Source organism: Oncorhynchus gorbuscha, linkage group LG07 (assembly GCF_021184085.1).
Source record: "Oncorhynchus gorbuscha isolate QuinsamMale2020 ecotype Even-year linkage group LG07, OgorEven_v1.0, whole genome shotgun sequence".
In the NCBI taxonomy this organism is placed as follows: domain Eukaryota; kingdom Metazoa; phylum Chordata; class Actinopteri; order Salmoniformes; family Salmonidae; genus Oncorhynchus; species Oncorhynchus gorbuscha.
Window position 1 is genome coordinate 1,202,130 of NC_060179.1, and position 21,885 is coordinate 1,224,014.

At 48.2% G+C, this 21,885-nt stretch overlaps 1 protein-coding gene across 3 annotated transcripts in view; it reads right to left on the bottom strand.

Annotated features, from left to right (window-relative positions):
• plcd1a (phospholipase C, delta 1a) overlaps positions 1-21,582 on the bottom strand; it is a 107,878-nt gene extending 86,296 nt beyond the window's left edge. For 2 of the 3 annotated variants that reach the window (XR_006839572.1, XM_046355394.1), the window contains exons 1-2: positions 21,269-21,503; positions 11,904-12,062 (exon numbers count right to left, since the gene is read on the bottom strand). Coding sequence is in view for 2 of the 3 variants with exons in the window: in XM_046355394.1 (XP_046211350.1) it covers positions 11,904-12,062; positions 21,269-21,299 (190 nt within the window). In the remaining variant the exon portion in view is untranslated. Of the gene's footprint in view, positions 1-11,903; positions 12,063-21,268; positions 21,504-21,523 lie in introns of those variants that run through there. The other variant, XM_046355395.1, reaches the window with a different exon arrangement.
• Between the last annotated feature and the right edge of the window lie 303 nt (positions 21,583-21,885).

Sequence of the window (21,885 nt, forward strand, 5' to 3'; positions counted from 1 at the left end):
CCTACAGTACTAGGTCTGGTCCCCTCTCAGTGACCTACAGTACTAGGCCTGGTCCCCTCTCAGTAACCTACAGTACTAGGCCTGGTCTCCTCTCAGTAACCTACAGTGCAGTACTAGCGCTGGTCTCCTCGCAGTAACCTACAGTACAGTACTAGGTCTGGTCTCCTCTCAGTGACCTACAGTGCAGTACTAGGCCTGGTCTCCTCTCAGTAACCTACAGTACAGTACTAGGTCTGGTCTCCTCTCAGTGACCTACAGTGCAGTACTAGGTCTGGTCCCCTCTCAGTGACCTACAGTCTGGTCAGTACTAGGTCTGGTCCCCTCTCAGTGACCTACAGTGCAGTACTAGGTCTGGTCCCCTCTCAGTAACCTACAGTGCAGTACTAGGTCTGGTCCCCTCTCAGTGACCTACAGTACTAGGTCTGGTCCCCTCTCAGTGACCTACAGTAGTAACCTACAGTACTAGGCCTGGTCCCCTCTCAGTAACCTACAGTGCAGTACTAGGCCTGGTCTCCTCTCAGTAACCTACAGTGCAGTACTAGGTCTGGTCTCCTCTCAGTAACCTACAGTACAGTACTAGGTCTGGTCTCCTCTCAGTGACCTACAGTGCAGTACTAGGCCTGGTCTCCTCTCAGTAACCTACAGTACAGTACTAGGTCTGGTCTCCTCTCAGTGACCTACAGTGCAGTACTAGGTCTGGTCCCCTCTCAGTGACCTACAGTGCAGTACTAGGTCTGGTCCCCTCTCAGTGACCTACAGTACAGTACTAGGTCTGGTCCCCTCTCAGTGACCTACAGTGCAGTACTAGGTCTGGTCCCCTCTCAGTGACCTACAGTGCAGTACTAGGTCTGGTCCCCTCTCAGTGACCTACAGTGCAGTACTAGGTCTGGTCCCCTCTCAGTAACCTACAGTACTAGGTCTGGTCCCCTCTCAGTAACCTACAGTGCAGTACTAGGTCTGGTCCCCTCTCAGTAACCTACAGTACAGTACTAGGTCTGGTCCCCTCTCAGTAACCTACAGTGCAGTACTAGGTCTGGTCCCCTCTCAGTAACCTACAGTGCAGTACTAGGTCTGGTCCCCTCTCAGTAACCTACAGTACTAGGTCTGGTCCCCTCTCAGTAACCTACAGTACTAGGTCTGGTCCCCTCTCAGTAACCTACAGTACTAGGTCTGGTCCCCTCTCAGTAACCTACAGTGCAGTACTAGGTCTGGTCCCCTCTCAGTGACCTACAGTACAGTACTAGGTCTGGTCCTCTCTCAGTAACATACAGTACTAGGTCTGGTCCCCTCTCAGTGACCTACAGTACTACTAGGTCCTGGTCTCCTCTCAGTGACCTACAGTGCAGTACTAGGTCTGGTCCCCTCTCAGTGACCTACAGTACAGTCTGGTCCCCTAGTGACCTGTGCAGTACTAGTCTGGTCCCTCAGTGACCTACAGTACAGTACTAGGTCTGGTCCCCTCTCAGTGACCTACAGTAGTACTAGGTCTGGTCCCCTCTCAGTTACCTACAGTACTAGGTACTAGGTCTGGTCCCCTCTCAGTGACCTACAGTACTAGGCCTGGTCCCCTCTCAGTGAACTACAGTGCAGTACTAGGTCTGGTCTCCTCTCAGTGACCTACAGTGCAGTACTAGGTCTGGTCCCCTCTCAGTAACCTACAGTGCAGTACTAGGTCTGGTCCCCTCTCAGTGACCTACAGTACTAGGTCTGGTCCCCTCTCAGTGACCTACAGTACTAGGCCTGGTCCCCTCTCAGTAACCTACAGTACTAGGCCTGGTCTCCTCTCAGTAACCTACAGTGCAGTACTAGCGCTGGTCTCCTGACCTACAGCAGTAACCTACAGTACAGTACTAGGTCTGGTCTCCTCTCAGTGACCTACAGTGCAGTACTAGGCCTGGTCTCCTCTCAGTAACCTACAGTACAGTACTAGGTCTGGTCTCCTCTCAGTGACCTACAGTGCAGTACTAGGTCTGGTCCCCTCTCAGTGACCTACAGTGCAGTACTAGGTCTGGTCCCCTCTCAGTGACCTACAGTGCAGTACTAGGTCTGGTCCCCTCTCAGTAACCTACAGTACAGTACTAGGTCTGGTCCCCTCTCAGTGACCTACAGTACTAGGTCTGGTCCCCTCTCAGTGACCTACAGTACTAGGCCTGGTCCCCTCTCAGTAACCTACAGTACTAGGCCTGGTCTCCTCTCAGTAACCTACAGTGCAGTACTAGGTCTGGTCTCCTCTCAGTAACCTACAGTACAGTACTAGGTCTGGTCTCCTCTCAGTGACCTACAGTGCAGTACTAGGCCTGGTCTCCTCTCAGTAACCTACAGTACAGTACTAGGTCTGGTCTCCTCTCAGTGACCTACAGTGCAGTACTAGGTCTGGTCCCCTCTCAGTGACCTACAGTGCAGTACTAGGTCTGGTCCCCTCTCAGTGACCTACAGTACAGTACTAGGTCTGGTCCCCTCTCAGTGACCTACAGTGCAGTACTAGGTCTGGTCCCCTCTCAGTGACCTACAGTGCAGTACTAGGTCTGGTCCCCTCTCAGTAACCTACAGTACTAGGTCTGGTCCCCTCTCAGTAACCTACAGTGCAGTACTAGGTCTGGTCCCCTCTCAGTGACCTACAGTACAGTACTAGGTCTGGTCCCCTCTCAGTGACCTACAGTGCAGTACTAGGTCTGGTCCCCTCTCAGTGACCTACAGTGCAGTACTAGGTCTGGTCTCCTCTCAGTGACCTACAGTACAGTACTAGGTCTGGTCCCCTCTCTCAGTGACCTACAGTGCAGTACTAGGTCTGGTCCCCTCTCAGTGACCTACAGTGCAGTACTAGGTCTGGTCCCCTCTCAGTGACCTACAGTGTACTAGTACTAGGTCTGGTCCCCTCTCAGTGACCTACAGTGCAGTACTAGGTCTGGTCCCCTCTCAGTGACCTACAGTGCAGTACTAGGTCTGGTCCCCTCTCAGTAACCTACAGTACAGTACTAGGTCAGTACAGTGCAGTACTAGGTCTGGTCCCTCTCACCTACAGTACAGTACTAGGTCTGGTCTCCTCTCAGTGACCTACAGTACAGTACTAGGTCTGGTCCCCTCTCAGTGACCTACAGTGCAGTACTAGGTCTGGTCTCCTCTCAGTGACCTACAGTACAGTACTAGGTCTGGTCCCCTCTCAGTGACCTACAGTGCAGTACTAGGTCTGGTCCCCTCTCAGTGACCTACAGTGCAGTACTAGGTCTGGTCCCCTCTCAGTGACCTACAGTACTAGGTCTGGTCCCCTCTCAGTGACCTACAGTACTAGGCCTGGTCTCCTCTCAGTGACCTACAGTACTAGGTCTGGTCCCCTCTCAGTGACCTACAGTGCAGTACTAGGTCTGGTCCCCTCTCAGTGACCTACAGTGCAGTACTAGGTCTGGTCCCCTCTCAGTGACCTACAGTACAGTACTAGGTCTGGTCCCCTCTCAGTGACCTACAGTGCAGTACTAGGTCTGGTCCCCTCTCAGTGACTGGAGACCTGAGTTAACAGTAACCGACATACAGTTCTAGTAGACATACATTCTCCTACTTGTTAATACTGGTCCTCTGTGGGAATCAAACCCACAACCCTGGCTCTGCAAGCACAATGCTCTACCAATTGAGCTACATGGGGTCACAGTAGCCTGAGAAACGCACAAACTCTACCTCGCACAGACTCTACCTCGCACAGACTCTACCTCGCACAGACTCTACTCTACCTCATACCACTCTACCTCATACCACTCTACCTCATACCACTCTACCTCATACCACTCTACCTCATACCACTCTACCTCATACCACTCTACCTCATACCACTCTACCTCATACCACTCTACCACTCTACCTCATACCACTCTACCTCATACCACTCTACCTCATACCACTCTACCTCATATGACCTGGGCTGTTACTCAAGACTTACTACACCTTTCTCTCTCTCTTTCTCTCTCTCTCCCTCCCTCCCTCTCTCCCGCCCTCTCTCCCTCTCCCTCGCACACAGTTAGGGTGTGGACAGTAAACACAGGAAAGGCATTGTAAACAAAACACTGCCCTATGAGACAGAGGGACTGGTGATGTTTTAGTGTGGATAGATATGGCTTTAGTCTGCTGTAGTGTCAAATATGTACAGTATACATTACCAGGTAAAACAGGTTCTCTCTTTTACATTATTCCCTGGGGACAAAGTGTTGACGTTACAGAACAGAGTTATTCCCTGGGGACAAAGTGTTGACGTTACAGAACAGAGTTATTCCCTGGGGACAAAGTGTTGACGTTACAGAACAGAGTTATTCCCTGGGGACAAAGTGTTGACGTTACAGAACAGAGTTATTCCCTGGGGACAAAGTGCTGACGTTACAGAACAGAGTTATTCCCTGGGGACAAAGTGTTGACGTTACAGAATAGAGTTATTCCCTGGGGAGAAAGTCTTTACTAAAACAAAGTATCACCCTCTGTCACGTACCCTCCCTCTCCGGCCTCTAGTTCATCAGGCTGCTGATTATCCCGCATACCTGTCACCAGCGCCTCATGACACTCACATGGACTCCATCAGCTCCTTGATTATCTTCCCTATATCTGTCACCCCTTGGTTCTTTCCTCAGGTGTTATTGATTCTGTTTCATGTCGGTGTGTTGTTTGTGTTTCGTGTTCATTGTTTATTATATTTATTAAAACAGTCACTTCCTGAACTTGCTTCCCGACTATCAGCGCACTCGTTACACCCTCCCACATTCTCATCTCCTTCGACTAAACACATGAGAGCTCGTTGGTAAACTTGTCTCAATCAAGACCACAGGAAGAAACTACAAAAAGGAGAGGAAGGGGAGTGGAGGAGGCTGGGTCCTGGAGCTGACACACATGGCCAGTCCTGTGCCAGGAGATGTCTGAGAGGAAGGGGAGTGGAGGAGGCTGGGTCCTGGAGCTGACACACATGGCCAGTCCTGTGCCAGGAGATGTCTGAGAGGAAGGGGAGTGGAGGAGGCTGTGTCCTGGAGCTGACACACATGGCCAGTCCTGTGCCAGGATATGTCTCAGAGGAAGCCAGGGATGGAATGGACACCAGTCTGGACAGTTCAAAAGGAAGCGATGTGTGGGTCAGAATTCACTTCTTGTTATTTCTCTCTTGACTATCTGTGAGATGTTTTAGTTTACATTCCACTGCCTCACAAAACCCAGGTTGACCAGTAGTGGGATGCAGGGCTGCGAGACACAATAGACAGTAGGTGGTAGAACTCGGACAGACGGAGTAGGTTGGTAGAACTCGGACAGACAGAATAGGCGGTAGAACTCGGACAGACAGAATAGGCGGTAGAACTCGGACAGACAGAATAGGCGGTAGAACTCGGACAGACAGAGTAGGCAGTGGAACTCGGACAGACAGAGTAGGTGGTAGAACTCGGACAGACAGAGTAGGTGGTAGAACTCAAACAGACAGAGTAGGTGGTAGAGTTCAAACAGACAGAGTAGGGTGGTAGAACTCGGACAGACAGAATAGGGTGGTAGAACTCGGACAGACAGAGTAGGCGGTAGAACTCGGACAGACAGAGTAGGCGGTAGAACTCGGACAGACGGAGTAGGCGGTAGAACTCGGACAGACAGAGTAGGTGGTAGAACTCAAACAGACAGAGTAGGTGGTAGAACTCAAACAGACAGAGTAGGTGGTAGAGCTCAGAAATACAGAGTAGGTGGTAGAGCTCAGAAGGACCGTTACCCAGGTCAGGCGGGTTCTGCTGAGCTTGGCGGATATGGCACTCGATCTCCCAGGTGACGGCAGCAACAATGCCGGTGGATGGCACAATGGCTTTTGGCTCGGTACCTGTGTTGTTGGTTGTGAACTGGCCAGAGAGGGCATCAGGCTTGATATTCTTCGAACCGGGGTGATAAGTGAGTAGGAAATTGAATCTACTGAAGGACAAGGCCCACCTGGATTGCCAGGAGTTCAGACATTTGGCGGTCTGGATGTGGGACAGGTTTATATGGCCAGTCCAAATGATGAAGGGGCTTACAGATCCCCCAGCCAGTGATGCCATTCCTCCAGAGCCAGCTTAACGGCCAGGAGTTCCCTCTCTGCAGCTGAGAGCTTGCGGGCAAAGAATGCACATGGGTGGACCTTCTGATCAGAGGGGGAACGTTGAGACAGAACAGCACCTACCCCCAGTGTCAGAGGCGTCCATCTCCATGATGAACTGGAGTCCTGGGTCAGGCTAAGGACCGGAGGTGAAGCGACGCTTGAGTTCCAGGAATGCTGCCTCTGCCAGTGGAACAGAGTGGTGAGAGGTGCTACCAGATGGCTGTAGTTGCGGATGAAACGTCTGTAAAAATGTGCAAACCCCAGGAAACTGTTGCTGCTTCAGGTTGGAGGGCGTAGGCCACTCTGAATGCCTTGACCTTGGCGGGGTCCATACTTAACTGTCCCTGTGCAATAATATAACCCAGGAAAGACACTGAGGCAGCATGGAACTCACATTTTTCAGCTTTAACAAAAAGCTCCAACAGCCGTTGAAGAACTTGGCGAACGTGTTGCTGGTGAGCCTCAGGGTCCTTGGGAAAAATAAAGATGTAATTGCATTAAATAGATTAAAACAAAGTGTCCAATCACATCCCTCGGCACGTCATTGACTAGGTTCTGGAAAACAGCAGGGGCGTTAGTAAGACCAAAAGGCCAAATACTCAAAGTGATGTGTTGAACCCAGTCTTCCATTCGTCCCCCTCTCTTATGCGGACAAGGTGGTAGACATTCCGGAGGTCGAGTTTGGTAAACACTGTGGCACCATGGAGGGGGGAGAAAGCAGAACTGATGAGTGGCAAGGTGTACTTGTTCTAAACAGTGATGTTATTCAGCCCACGTATATGCACGGCTCAGTGACCCATCCTTCTTCACAAAGAAAAACCCAGCACAAACCGGGGAGGAAGATGGCGTCCTGCAGCCAGAGAATCTTGGACATACCTCTCCATAGCCTCTTGCTCGGGACGAAAGAGGTTAAACAACCGGCTATTGGGGAGAGGAGCTTCAGGCTGGAGGTCAAGGGCTCAGTGATACGGCCGATGAGGCGGCAGCGACAGGGCGTGATGCTTGCTGAACACAGGAACTAGATTGTGATACTCGGGTGGAACTGATGACAGGTCTGGAGGTTCTGGAATGAACTGGGGCACAGACTAGTCTGGGGGAAGGGCAGAATGCAAACAATTAGAGTGACATAACAAACTCCATGTGGTTACCTTTCTGGTGGTCCAGTCAATCTGTGGGTTGTGTAGCTTTAACCATGGATGGCCAAGAACTAGGGGAGAGTAAGGACAGTCGATTATGTGGAAAGGGATCTTTTCCTGGTGATTTCCAGAGAGATGCTGGATGACAAGCACGGTTCTCTCAAAGACAAGGGAGAGGAGCTGTCCATTGAGAGCGTTGGCATCGAGGGGTGAATCGAGTGGAACAGAGTCCAGGCCCAACTGGGTAACAAAACCTCGGTCTAGGAAGCTCTCGTTGGTGCTCGAATTGATGAGAGCAGACAGAGGAAAAGCCTGGCTCTGCCACACAAGGTTGCCTTCAAGCAGGGGTCTGGGGGAAGATGGGCAGGCGATTTGGCTCAACAGTATATTCCCCACTACTGCCAAGCCCCCTCTTTTGCTGGATGCAGGGAACAAGTGGAGACAAAGTGACCAACCTGGCCACAGTATAGGCAGCTCCTAGTGCCGATTCGTCATTGCCTCTCCTCTGGAGAGAGACGGGCCCAGCCGAGCTGCATAGGTTCAGGATCTGGACAAGCCTGGGGATGAGATGCAGTCAGAGAAGGAGGACAAGAAACTGAAGCAGATGTTATGGGACCTACCCTCTCCACCCGACGCTCACAGAGGCGGTTATCGATGTGGATGGCGAGAGATGAGTTCATCAAGTCCATCAGGTTCATCCCTGGACACCAACTCGTCCTTAATGGTCTCCGTGAGCGTGTTCCGGAATGCTCCTTGAAGCTCCTCATTCCAGCCACTCTCAGCGGTGAGGGTGTGAAACTCACATGCCATCTCAGCAACACTATGGGAGCCTTGACGGAGGGACAGCGGTCATTTACAGCAGACCGGGTGGTCGAAGACTTTCTTCATCTCCTCCGTGAATCTGGAGTAGGTGAAGCAGATGGGGGACTGTGTCTCCAACACCACTGTGGCCCAGGAAAGCGCTGCTCCATGGAGGCAGCCAATCAGAAAGGAAATATTGGCCCGTTCGCTAGCATAAGAGTAGGGCTGTTGCTCAAATACTTTTGAACATTGTACCAAAAATGCTCTGCAAGCTTCGAGGTTGCCATCGTAACACTTGGGAATCGGAAAAAACTGCTACTGGAGAAGTACTTGGAACTGATTGTGAGCTCTGGGCAAAGGGTCAGCCCTGTAGGTCATGCAGGCTCTGTGAAAACTCCTCGATGGAAAACTCCTTGATGTGCTCCAGAAGGGTCTTCGGGGCTCGGTCATGTTGCTCGAGCAGGGCGCCTTGGCCGACGAGGGTTTGGTGGAGAGTAGCAGAGTCTGCTTGGTTCATCTCTTTGGCCAGATCGTACTATTACGCGGAGTGGAACAGGGGAACCCAAGAGTAGACCCAGACGAGGAGACTGGGATGAAGTAACCAAGATATTTACTGAAAAACAAGGGGGAGATGGAGGCTGGAGCGAGAGGGGTTGAGACAGGGTAAACAGGTCTGGAGGGGAATCCAAGGGAGTAGTAGAGAGGAGAATCCAGACAGAGTAGCAGGATGATGAGACGTGGGACTGGAGACAAGGACCAGAGTCAGAGAGGGCAGTACTGTAGCGGAGAGGAAAACAGCGACAGGCAAGGAAAACAGGCACAGCAGGATAACAAGATCTGAATAGTAACAAACGGCTAGAAACAGACTGAGAGAGATTACGATCTGGCCGCGTGGAAGTAGCAGGGCTGAGTATTTGTAGAGGTCTTGATTATGGAACAGGTTACAGCTGGTAGGGATCTGCTCTGACTCCAGCACACCTGGTTCCGCCCACACAATCACACACAGAGAGGGAGAGGGAGGGAGAGAGTCCCGGGGGAGTGACGGCAGGTCAAGAAGACACAAGACGAGCCGTAGAGGCGTTGCAGGAGCAGATGTGACACTATTCTCTATCATGTCCAACAGAAATAACTTCAAATGTATAAAATAAATCAAATCGTTTGCACTCATGACCACTGGTTTCAATAACATTTTCTGACAATTTACAATCAAATACTTTATAAATGTATATTTACAATTCAACTTGCAAGGTTGCTAGCCAACTAGGCTGCTAACATTAGCCCTACTATCCTGTTAATGTTAGTCCTACTAAGAGCGTCTGCTAAATGACTTAAATGTAAATGTAAATGTAGCCTGCTAACGTTACGTTAGCACTGCATGAGTCAGCCAGTTGCTGTCAAAACCTAGCTTACAGCTACATTTAAGTAAACCAACGTTTTGGAAATACATAATGTCATCTAACCATTTATCAAATAATCTTACCAATAGATGGAGTTAACCCAGGCAAAACTTGATCCTCCAGAAAGTGGAGAGCAACACCTATACAGATCCACTACACATTACACTTTAAAACCGCGTTCGACAGGATTACCAACACAGGCTGACGAGCTCAAATAGGCAGAAGCCTTCAATATGGCAGACCAATCCGAACTCCTCTCTCGGCAGGTCCAGCCCACTCGTTATCTCAGCCAATCATGACTAGTGGGAAGGCTTTCTGTGGCTTAACCAACAAGGCTTTTCATTTAACAATGTCATTCGTATTTACAGATGGCATACAAGTTTGTTATTAATCCACATGAAAGTTAACATGTTCGAGAAGGCATTTCTGCCCAAAAAACACATTTTGATAAAAAAAATATTTTTTACGTTTAAACGGCTCTCCTGTGAAGTCGTGACTTCCGACATACGTATAGTTTCCTGAAGACAGTGATAGAAGGAAGGGTCCAGACAGATGAAAATGATCACAACAGCACTGTCAGTCAGCTACTGTAGTGCACTAGTACTAAGCCAAGGTTGAAAAACTGTGGTAGCCTACTTCACGGAGATCATGCGGAATCTGATTGGTTGTTTACATCACACCTCGTGATAGGTGGATTATAGCTCACCACTGCCAACACTCGGTCTGCATGGCTAGTTGCCAACATTAACCTGGTTGCGCTAGCTAACGCAGAGTAGATTCTCCATATGACGTTGAGACATAGTGCATTGTGGGTCGTTTAGAAAATAATCGGAAGTAACTTAATAATAAATAGGTAAAACCCCCAAAACACAACTATATTTTTAGTTCTAGGTAACCATATCGTGACTACAACTAAAAATCGTGGTTCCTACCCTAACACATTACAACCTGTTTACATTGGAACTGGCCCACTACAACAGAGGATATGTTTTTTCACATCAGAATGGAGGGAAATGTGTTGGGCCCTTCAACGTTAATTCTGATGTAGATGTTGATGTAGATGAATGGTACAAGTGTATGGTACAGGGGCCTATGCAGAGTCGCCATAAAACGCTAACATCCGGTAACATCAACCTAACTTGCTCAGGCATCTTTCTACGCCTGCTACGTTAGGTTATGATACAGTAGAACTACTCACAGGTCTGGTTACTCTGATATAGTAGCAGTACTCACAGGTCTGGTTACTCTGATATAGTAGCAGTACTCACAGGTCTGGTTACTCTGATATAGTAGCAGTACTCACAGGTCTGGTTACTCTGATATAGTAGCAGTACTCACAGGTCTGGTTACTCTGATATAGTAGCAGTACTCACAGGTCTGGTTGCTCTGATATAGTAGCAGTACTCACAGGTCTGGTTACTCTGATATAGTAGCAGTACTCACAGGTCTGGTTACTCTGATATAGTAGCAGTACTCACAGGTCTGGTTACTCTGATATAGTAGCAGTACTCACAGGTCTGGTTACTCTGATATAGTAGCAGTACTCACAGGTCTGGTTACTCGGATACAGTAGGAGTACTCACAGGTCTGGTTGCTCTGATATAGTAGCAGTACTCACAGGTCTGGTTACTCGGATACAGTAGCAGTACTCACAGGTCTGGTTACTCGGATACAGTAGCAGTACTCACAGGTCTGGTTACTCTGATATAGTAGCAGTACTCACAGGTCTGGTTACTCTGATACAGTAGCAGTACTCACGGGTCTGGTTACTCGGATACAGTAGCAGTACTCACAGGTCTGGTTACTCGGATACAGTAGCAGTACTCACGGGTCTGGTTGCTCTGATATAGTAGCAGTACTCACAGGTCTGGTTACTCTGATATAGTAGCAGTACTCACAGGTCTGGTTGCTCTGATATAGTAGCAGTACTCACAGGTCTGGTTACTCTGATATAGTAGCAGTACTCACAGGTCTGGTTACTCGGATACAGTAGGAGTACTCACAGGTCTGGTTGCTCTGATATAGTAGCAGTACTCACAGGTCTGGTTACTCGGATACAGTAGCAGTACTCACAGGTCTGGTTACTCGGATACAGTAGCAGTACTCACAGGTCTGGTTACTCTGATATAGTAGCAGTACTCACAGGTCTGGTTACTCTGATACAGTAGCAGTACTCACGGGTCTGGTTACTCGGATACAGTAGCAGTACTCACAGGTCTGGTTACTCGGATACAGTAGCAGTACTCACGGGTCTGGTTGCTCTGATATAGTAGCAGTACTCACAGGTCTGGTTACTCTGATATAGTAGCAGTACTCACAGGTCTGGTTGCTCTGATATAGTAGCAGTACTCACAGGTCTGGTTACTCTGATATAGTAGCAGTACTCACAGGTCTGGTTGCTCTGATATAGTAGCAGTACTCACAGGTCTGGTTACTCTGATATAGTAGCAGTACTCACAGGTCTGGTTGCTCTGATACAGTAGCAGTACTCACAGGTCTGGTTGCGCTTGAATGTCCTGTGTGACTCGTGCCACATGGTTGCACAGTCCTCCTGCAGCTTGTAGAAGCGGTTCTTCTTCCAGGAGGAGGACCTTACCTTCAGCAGCTCTCCCCCCACCAGCAACAACTGGACGTCTGCATCTCTCTCTAACCCTAGTGGGGTCACACGGAGGTTAGAGGTCACAGACAGATGGACTCTTCACAACTACCGTAACCATGGTAAACCCATCTGGAATGGTAATAAAGGAAGCCATTCGGTATTTATGTATTGGGATGGAGCAGTGTGGTGTTGGAATTGTGGTGAAGGCTGTATACTGTAAAAGCTGCAGATTTTCCATCAGAGCTTTCACATGGTCAGATGAAGCTCAATGATCTCACCAGTGGCTGCTCACAACCCGTGTGTGTACGTGTATTGCTTGCATGTGTTTGCGTGTGTGCATGTTCGTGGTTGCAACCACACTTCTGCAAAGCATCCTGTGTAGAACATCTGAGACAAACATTCCAGGTCAGTCGAGTCAGACAGGAAGTGAAAGCAAAAGGACCCCTCCAACCCAAATGTTTTCCTCACTACCACTCAAGATATACTCTGAAAATGAAAGATGGAAGAGTACAACGAGCAGCAGGAGTTAGAGGCAGCAGTCAGCGGGCTGGGCTGGACTAGGCTGGACTAGGCTGGACTGGGCTGGACTGGGCTGGACTAGGCTGGACTAGGCTGGACTAGGCTGGACTGGGCTGGACTGGGCTGGACTGGGCTGGACTAGGCTGGACTGGGCTGGACTAGGCTGGACTAGGCTGGACTAGGCTGGACTAGGCTGGACTGGGCTGGACTGGGCTGGACTAGGCTGGACTGGGCTGGACTAGGCTGGACTAGGCTGGACTGGGCTGGGCTGGACTAGACTAGGCTGGACTAGGCTGGACTGGACTGGGCTGGACTAGACTAGACTGGGCTGGACTAGGCTGGACTGGGCTGGGCTGGACTAGGCTGGACTAGGCTGGACTGGGCTGGACTAGGCTGGACTGGGCTGGGCTGGACTAGGCTGGACTAGGCTGGACTGGGCTGGACTAGACTAGACTGGGCTGGACTAGGCTGGACTGGGCTGGGCTGGACTAGGATGGACTAGGCTGGACTGGGCTGGACTAGACTAGACTGGGCTGGACTAGGCTAGACTAGACTGGGCTGGACTAGGCTGGACTCGACTGGACTGGGCTGGACTAGGCGAGACTGGACTCGGCTGGACTGGGCTGGACTCGACTGGACTGGGCTGGACTAGGCTAGACTGGACTAGGCTGGACTAGGCTGGAGTAGGCTGGACTGGGCTGGACTAGGCTAAACTGGACTAGGCTGGACTAGGCTGGACTGGGCTGAACTAGGCTGGACTGGACTGGACTAGGCTAGACTGGGCTGGACTGGGCTGGACTGGGCTGGACTAGGCTGGACTAGGCTAGGCTGGACTAGGCTGGAGTAGGCTGGACTGGGCTGGACTAGGCTGAACTAGGCTGGACTGGGCTGGGCGGGACTACACTGGGCTGGACTAGGCTGGAGTAGGCTGGACTGGGCTGGACTAGACTGGGCTGGACTAGGCTGGAGTAGGCTGGACTGGGCTGGACTAGGCTGGACTAGGCTGGAGTAGGTTGGACTGGGCTGGACTAGACTGGGCTGGACTAGGCTGGACTAGGCTGGACTAGGCTGGAGTAGGTTGGACTGGGCTGGACTAGGCTGGACTGCCCCGGTCCACGTTCAGAACCACCCTGTCAGTGCTCACCACTCCTGGGGCGTGGGCACAACAACAACATTGTAGACATTTTTACAAGGTCCCGCAACAGACTGACAGAGGCTGTTTATGAATCTAGCTGGCATGAATTCCGAGAGGAGGAGGAAGGCTGGGCACTGGGAAATAGCTGAGTGCTTCAGACTGCCTCTGTAGGGTTTTGGACCGTAGTCTGAATTCACTCAGTAGCTCTGTTGTTGTTGACTTGTTTGATCACAGGACTGCTCACTCCTGACCCATACCATTATCAACACAAAACATGAGTTTAGATAAGCTAGTATTGTGTGATTCAGTCTTTGACTGTGTTTCAAAATGTGTACTTGTGTTCTATCTAAAGTGTATAGCGAGCACAAGAAGCTAACTGTCATTTTTCAAATGTGATTCAAACCTAGTGACTAAATGCCCCATAGTAACAGAAAACCCCATAGTAACACAAACCCCATAGTATCACAATACCCCATAGTAACAGAAAACCCATAGTAACAGAAAACCCCATAGTAACAGAAACCCCATAGTAACACAAAACCCCATAGTGACATAATACCCCATAATGACTCAATACCCCATAATGACACAAAACCCCATAATGACTCAATACCCCACAATGACTCAATACCCCATAATGACACAATACCCCATAATGACTCAATACCCCATAATGACTCAATACCCCACAATGACTCAATACCCCACAATGACTCAATACCCCATAATGACACAATACCCCATAATGACTCAATACCCCATAATGACACACTACCCCATAATGACACAATACCCCATAATGACACAATACCCCATAATGACTCAATACCCCATAATGACTCAATACCCCATAATGACTCAATACCCCATAATGACTCAATACCCCACAATGACTCAATACCACATAATGACACAATACCCCACAATGACTCAATACCCCATAATGACTCAATACCCCATAATGACTCAATACCCCACAATGACTCAATACCACATAATGACACAATACCCCACAATGACTCAATACCCCATAATGACTCAATACCCCACAATGACTTAATACCCCATAATGACTCAATACCCCATAATGACTCAATACCCCATAATGACACAATATCCCATAATGACACACTACCCCATGACACAATACCCCATAATGACACAATACCCCACAATGACTCAATACCCCATAATGACTCAATACCCCACAATGACTCAATACCCCATAATGACTCAATACCCCATAATGACTCAATACCCCATAATTACACAATATCAGATAAAGACTCAATACCCCATAATGACACAATATCCCATAATGACTCAATACCCCATAATGACTCAATACCCCATAATGACTCAAAACCCCATAATGACACAATACCCCATAATGACTCAATACCCCACAATGACTCAATACCCCACAATGAGTCAATACCCCACAATGACTCAATACACAATCAAGACACAATACCCCATAATGACTCAATACCCCATAATGATATTGGTCCAGAACTATTACTGGGTGACACCCTGACCCAGCAGTTGTGATTGGTCCAGAACTATTACTGGGTGACACCCTGACCCAGCATTCGTGATTGGTCCAGAACTGTTACTGGGTGACACCCTGACCCAGCAGTTGTGATTGGTCCAGAACGGTTACTGGGTGACACCTTGACACAGCAGTTGTCACCTTCTCAGGACTCGGCCACACCCAAACAAGTACTTGACGAATCTGTGACACAGGCAACACCCGTTCTGCCAGTCACATTCTGTTAAAGGTCCCCAAAGCACCCACATCCCTGGGTCGCTCCTCTATTCAGTTCACTGCAGCTAGCGACTGGAACAAGCTACAACAAACACTCAAACTGGACAGTTTTATCTCCATCTCTTCATTCAAAGACTCAATCATGGACACCCCGTCCCCGCAGGAGGCCTTTTTGCCTTTTGGTAGGCCGTAATTGTAAATAATCATTGGTTTTTAACTGACTTGCCTAGTTAAATAAAGGTTAAATAAATCAAATAAATATTTAATATTAAGGTACACAGAAGTAAATGAATGTATTTGGCTATTTCAGTCACACCCTTTGTTGACAGATTTATACAAATTGAGCACACAGCCATTCAATCTCCATACACAAACATTGGCAGTAAAATGGCCCATACTGAAGAGCTCAGTGACTGTCAACGTGGCACCGTCATAGGACGCTCCCTTTCCAACAAGTCAGTTCATCAAATGTCTGCCCTTCTAGAGCTGCCCCGGTCAACTGCAGGTGTTGTTATTATGAAGTGGAAGTATTGGAGCAACAACGGCTAAGCCGCAAAGTGGTAGGCCACACAAGCTCACAGAACGGAACTGCAGACTGCTGTAGTGCGTAAAAATGTCCTCAGTATCAGCAATCACTACCGAGTTCCAAACTGCCTCTGGAAGCAACGTCAGCACAAGAACTCTTCATCGGGAGCTTCATGAAATGTGTTTCCTTGGCCGCACACAAGCCTAAGATCACCATGAGTAATGCCATTCGTCAGCTGGTGGTGTAAAGCTTGCCGTCATTGGACTCTGGGGCAGTGGAAATGCGTTCTCTGGAGTGATGAATCAAGCTTCACCATCTGGCAGTCTGACGGATTAACCTGGGTTTGTCAGATACCAGGAGAACGCTACCAGCCTGAATGCATAGTGCCAACTGTAAAGTTTTTGTGGATAAGGAATAATGGTCTGAGGCTGTTTTTCATGGTTCGGGCTAGGCCCCGTAGTTCCAGTGAATCTTAAAGCTACAGCACACAATGACATCCTATACAATTCTGTGCTTCAAACTTTGTGGCAACAGTTTGGGGAAGGCCCTTTCCTGTTTCAGCATGACAACGCCCCCGTGCACAAAAGCGAGGTCCATACAGAAATGGTTTGTCGACATTGGTGTGGATGAACCTGACTGGTCTGCACAGAGACCTGACCTCAACCCCATCAAACCCCTTTGGGATTAATTGGAACGCAGACTGCAAGCCAGGCCTAATCGCCCAACATCAGTGCCCAACCTCACTAATGCTCGTGGCTGAATGGAAGCAAGTCCCTGCAGCAATGTTCCAACATTTAGTGGAAAGCCTTCCGAGAAGAGTGGAGGCTGTTATAGCAGCAAAGGGGGGACCAACTCCATATTAAAGCCTTCCCAGAAGAGTGGAGGCTGTTATAGCAGCAAAGGGGGGACCAACTCCATATTAAAGCCTTCCCAGAAGAGTGGAGGCTGTTATAGCAGCAAAGGGGGGACCAACTCCATATTAAAGCCTTCCCAGAAGAGTGGAGGCTGTTATAGCAGCAAAGGGGACCAACTCCATATTAAAGCCTTCCCAGAAGAGTGGAGGCTGTTATAGCAGCAAAGAGGGGACCAACTCCATATTAAAGCCTTCCCAGAAGAGTGGAGGCTGTTATAGCAGCAAAGGGGACCAACTCCATATTAATGCCCATGATTTTGGAATAAGATGTTCGACAAGCAGGTGTCCACATACTTTGCAGTGTATCTTTACTTTTCTCAAGTATGACAACTGCGTACATTTTCCACCATCAACACAACAGTCTAAAGACATTGTTATTGAGAGACGCGTTGATCACCGTTACCTTACAAGGCATCTAGAGGAGGGTAGAAGTGTTATGAATTAGTACCACCTCCGTACTTACAGAGGTTCTGAAAAGACCAAAAGAGTCAGATTCATTAACCTGGTACCGGCCATACATACCCATGTTTCCCGTTATCAGTCCTGAACTCTGACCTCTGACCTGACCTGTCCTGAAGCTGTGCATTATAACTCCCATCATTTACCTTTTACGGTGACAATAACACTCTTATTTGCTGTATTCCTATGGAAGTCATGGAATTTGGCCAAGACAGTATCTAAGGTATTAGCAAGGTGAACGTGATCAAATGATTTTGGTTGTTTTATTTTGCAATGCCATTTGTCGTATCTGAAAGACACAACAAAACGTTTCTCTCATATTCTTTACATTCCTGTTAGTGAGCATTTCTCACAGGTGTGGCATGTCTAGAAGCTGATTAAACAGCATGATTATAACACATGTGCACCTTGTGCTGGGGACAATAAAAGGCTACTATAAAATGTGCAGTTGTCCCACCACAATGTCACAGATATCTCAAATATTGAGAGAGCGTGCAATTGGAATGCTGACTGCAGGAATGTCCACCCGAGTTGTTACTGAAGGTAAAGTTTTCTACAATAAGCCGGCTTCAATGTCGTTTAACAACTGGCCTCACAAGCGCAGACCACAATGTAACCACGCCAGACAAGGACCTCCGGCTTCTTCACCTGGTCTGAGGCCAGCCACCCGGACAGCTGATAAACTGTGGGGTTGCCCAACGAAGAACTTCTGCACAAACTGTCAGAAACTGTCTCAGGGTAGCTCATCTGCGTGCTCGTCATCCTCACCAGGGTCTTGACCTGACAGCAGTTAAGTGTTGTAACCAACTTCAGTGGGCAAATGCTGACCTTCGATGGCCACCGGCACGCTGGAGTAGAGTGCTCTTCACAGATGAATCCCAGTTTCAACTGTACTGGGCACATGGCAGACCACCTCCAATGTCATTTTAGAGAATTTGGCAGCATGTCCAACTGGCCTCACAACCACAGACCACGTGCAGGACGTCATGTGAGCGAGTGGTTTGTTGATGTCAACGTTGTGAACAGAGTGCCCCATCGTGACGGTGGGGTTATGTTATGGGCAGGCATAAGCTACAGACAACGAACACAATTTTATTTTTATCGATGGCAATTTGAATGCACAGAGATACTGTGACGAGATCCTGAGGCCCATTGTCGTGCCATTCATCCGACTCCATCACATCCTGTTTCAGCATGATAACGCACGGCCCCATGTCACAAGGATCTGTACACAATTCCCGGAAGCTGAAAATGTCCCAGTTCTTCCATGGCCTGCATACTCACCAGACATGTCACTCATTGAGCATGTTTGGGATGCTCTGGAACAGCGTGTACGACTTCTTGTTTCAGTATTCCCAGGTACGTTGTAACAAGAGAACTATTTTTTTTAGACGAGCAGTTTTCTAAATTGTTTACATGACATCTGAATATTTCCAGAACCTCCTGTAACGATTCTCCTGAGGAGTAGGAAATATCGGACCAATGTGCAGCGTGGTAAGTGTCCATGTTGTTTATTATAACCGGACCAATGTGCAGCGTGGTAAGTGTCCATGTTGTTTATTATAACCGGACCAATGTGTCCATGTTGTTTATTATAACCGGAACACTGAAACAAAAACAAAAGTAGAACAAAACGCGTTCTGTCAGGTACAAAACAGAAAACAAACACCCACAACTCATAGTGGGAAAACAGGCTGCCTAAGTATGTTTCTCAATCAGAGACAACGATAACCAGCTGCCTCTGATTGGGAACCATACCAGGCCTAAACATAGAAACACATAGAACTAGACATACAACATAGAACACCCACCCACATCACACCCTGACCAAACAAAAAATAGAAATATACAAGCAATCTACGGTCAGGGCGTGACAGATACACAACATCCTGAAATATATGTAGATATCTATGTTAGAAAGAGTACTATATTTCCCTTGAAGAATTGATGCTGAATGTAAAAAAAATACATCTCAACTTACACCACTCTCTCCTACAGTCGAAATATTTTTCAGGTCCATAATGTTTGGCTGTGAATGACGGATAGCATGTTCCATCTACTATATATCCCTGTTCATTGGTTACCCTTTACTACTTATCATTCACATAATCATATAAATGCCAGTCAGTTATAAGGGCCGTATCTAGGCTAACATCCTAGTCAGTTATAGGGGCCGTATCTAGGCTAACATCCTAGTCAGTTATAGGGGCCGTATCTAGGCTAACATCCTAGTCAGTTATAAGGGCCGTATCTAGGCTAACATCCTAGTCAGTTATAAGGGCCGTGTCTAGGCTAACATCCTAGTCAGTTATAGGGGCCGTGTCTAGGCTAACATCCTAGTCAGTTATAGGGGCCGTATCTAGGCTAACATCCTAGTCAGTTATAGGGGCCGTGTCTGGGCTAACATCCTAGTCAGTTATAGGGGCCGTATCTAGGCTAACATCCTAGTCAGTTATAGGGGCCGTATCTAGGCTAACATCCTAGTCAGTTATAGGGGCCGTATCTAGGCTAACATCCTAGTCAGTTATAGGGGCCGTATCTAGGCTAACATCCTAGTCAGTTATAGGGGCCGTATCTAGGCTAACATCCTAGTCAGTTATAAGGGCCGTATCTAGGCTAACATCCTAGTCAGTTATAGGGGCCGTATCTAGGCTAACATCCTAGTCAGTTATAGGGGCCGTATCTAGGCTAACATCCTAGTCAGTTATAGGGGCCGTGTCTAGGCTAACATCCTAGTCAGTTATAGGGGCCGTATCTAGGCTAACATCCTAGTCAGTTATAAGGGCCGTATCTAGGCTAACATCCTAGTCAGTTATAGGGGCCGTATCTAGGCTAACATCCTAGTCAGTTATAGGGGCCGTGTCTAGGCTAACATCCTAGTCAGTTATAAGGGCCGTATCTAGGCTAGCATCCTAGTCAGTTATAGGGGCCGTATCTAGGCTGACATCCTAGTCAGTTATAGGGGCCGTATCTAGGCTAACATCCTAGTCAGTTATAGGGGCCGTATCTAGGCTAACATCCTAGTCAGTTATAGGGGCCGTATCTAGGCTAACATCCTAGTCAGTTATAGGGGCTGTGTCTAGGCTAACATCCTAGTCAGTTATAGGGGCCGTATCTAGGCTAACATCCTAGTCAGTTATAGGGGCCGTATCTAGGCTAACATCCTAGTCAGTTATAGGGGCCGTGTCTAGGCCCCTATATGAATGAGAGTGCATAAAATCAGTGTAGAGCCAAGAGGAAACAAGCTTTTGTCTTGTATTGGTGAGACGAACAGCATTTAACTTCCGTTACATCTATACAGCTATAACTTTCACATTAAATCCACCTGATTGCTAACTGGGATAGACAGGCTACCTATGGAACAGGTAAACTATCCGTTTGATGGTACAGTGACGTGATTGGGTGATCAGGTAACTAAGGCGGGCGTGAAGGAAAGTGAAGGTGTGAAGGAAGGAGTTGGCTCCAGGGATGTCTCCTCCCCTTTCTACCTACCTCCAGACACTAATATCTGATCTGGCTGCACACCAACATTTTGTATAATAAGGCACATTGTTCATCCCACGGGAGAAAGCATTTCCTCTGTTTATACTTACAATAATGACTTTCAGACAGAATGTTACGTGCCCTAGAGACAGGACACTAGACAACCACCTCAGACAGTCAAACAAATCACATTACTACTCAATCATGATCACAATGCCTATTGAGGAATGGAATCAAAACGGATGTTACCTTGATACAAGTAGATCATAAAAACATTTCTTTAAAAAAATGAAATTTTGAAATTGCGCACTTGAGTCATCCTATCCACTCAAAGCGGTGCCGAATGATCATGCATGGAAGTCGCACCGAACAGATTGTGAAGGTTCTCAACAATATGAACAGATTTCACACCATATTGCATATATCTACAGTTACAGTTACTACAGTTCTACTTACCATGTGTTTCTGCATTGCCGTTGGATTCCATCCCGAATTGACCAGATCAGTCCAAAGTTGCAGGTGCGTAAACTCCCCCCAGCAAACGCTCAAGTCTAAGGGTCTCTATGGATAAATGCGAATAGCAAAGCGGTGATAAAAAGCAGTGCCTACAGTAGCCTACAACCAATACCAAGTAGCGCTGTCAGTAGCCTACAGCCAATACCAAGTAGCGCTGTCAGTAGCCTACAGCCAATACCAAGCATGCGCCCTGACCTGCCGTGCAGTCAGTCCACACCAGCAGCACAGCCACACCGGTTTGACGGGTCCTCATGTTGACTCTGCAGCCTGATCCACACCCTCTACATGGAGTTCCTGACATTGGGGGCATTCTGATATGTTGTCCCATTCATATGTTTAGTTTCTCTGTGTGTCTGACAATGCTGACTGGCTGAGCTGTTGGAGGTCATGAATACTAGCTTAATGCAGTAAAATACAGTATATGTTTATTTCCCAAATGTATCCGTTTTAAATACTTGTAATGATGGAGAATGAATACTATTTTTATCACTTATTAAACAAGCCAGTCTTACAGAAAGGACTATGGTCTTAACCTCCAGCACCATGGTTACTGAGTC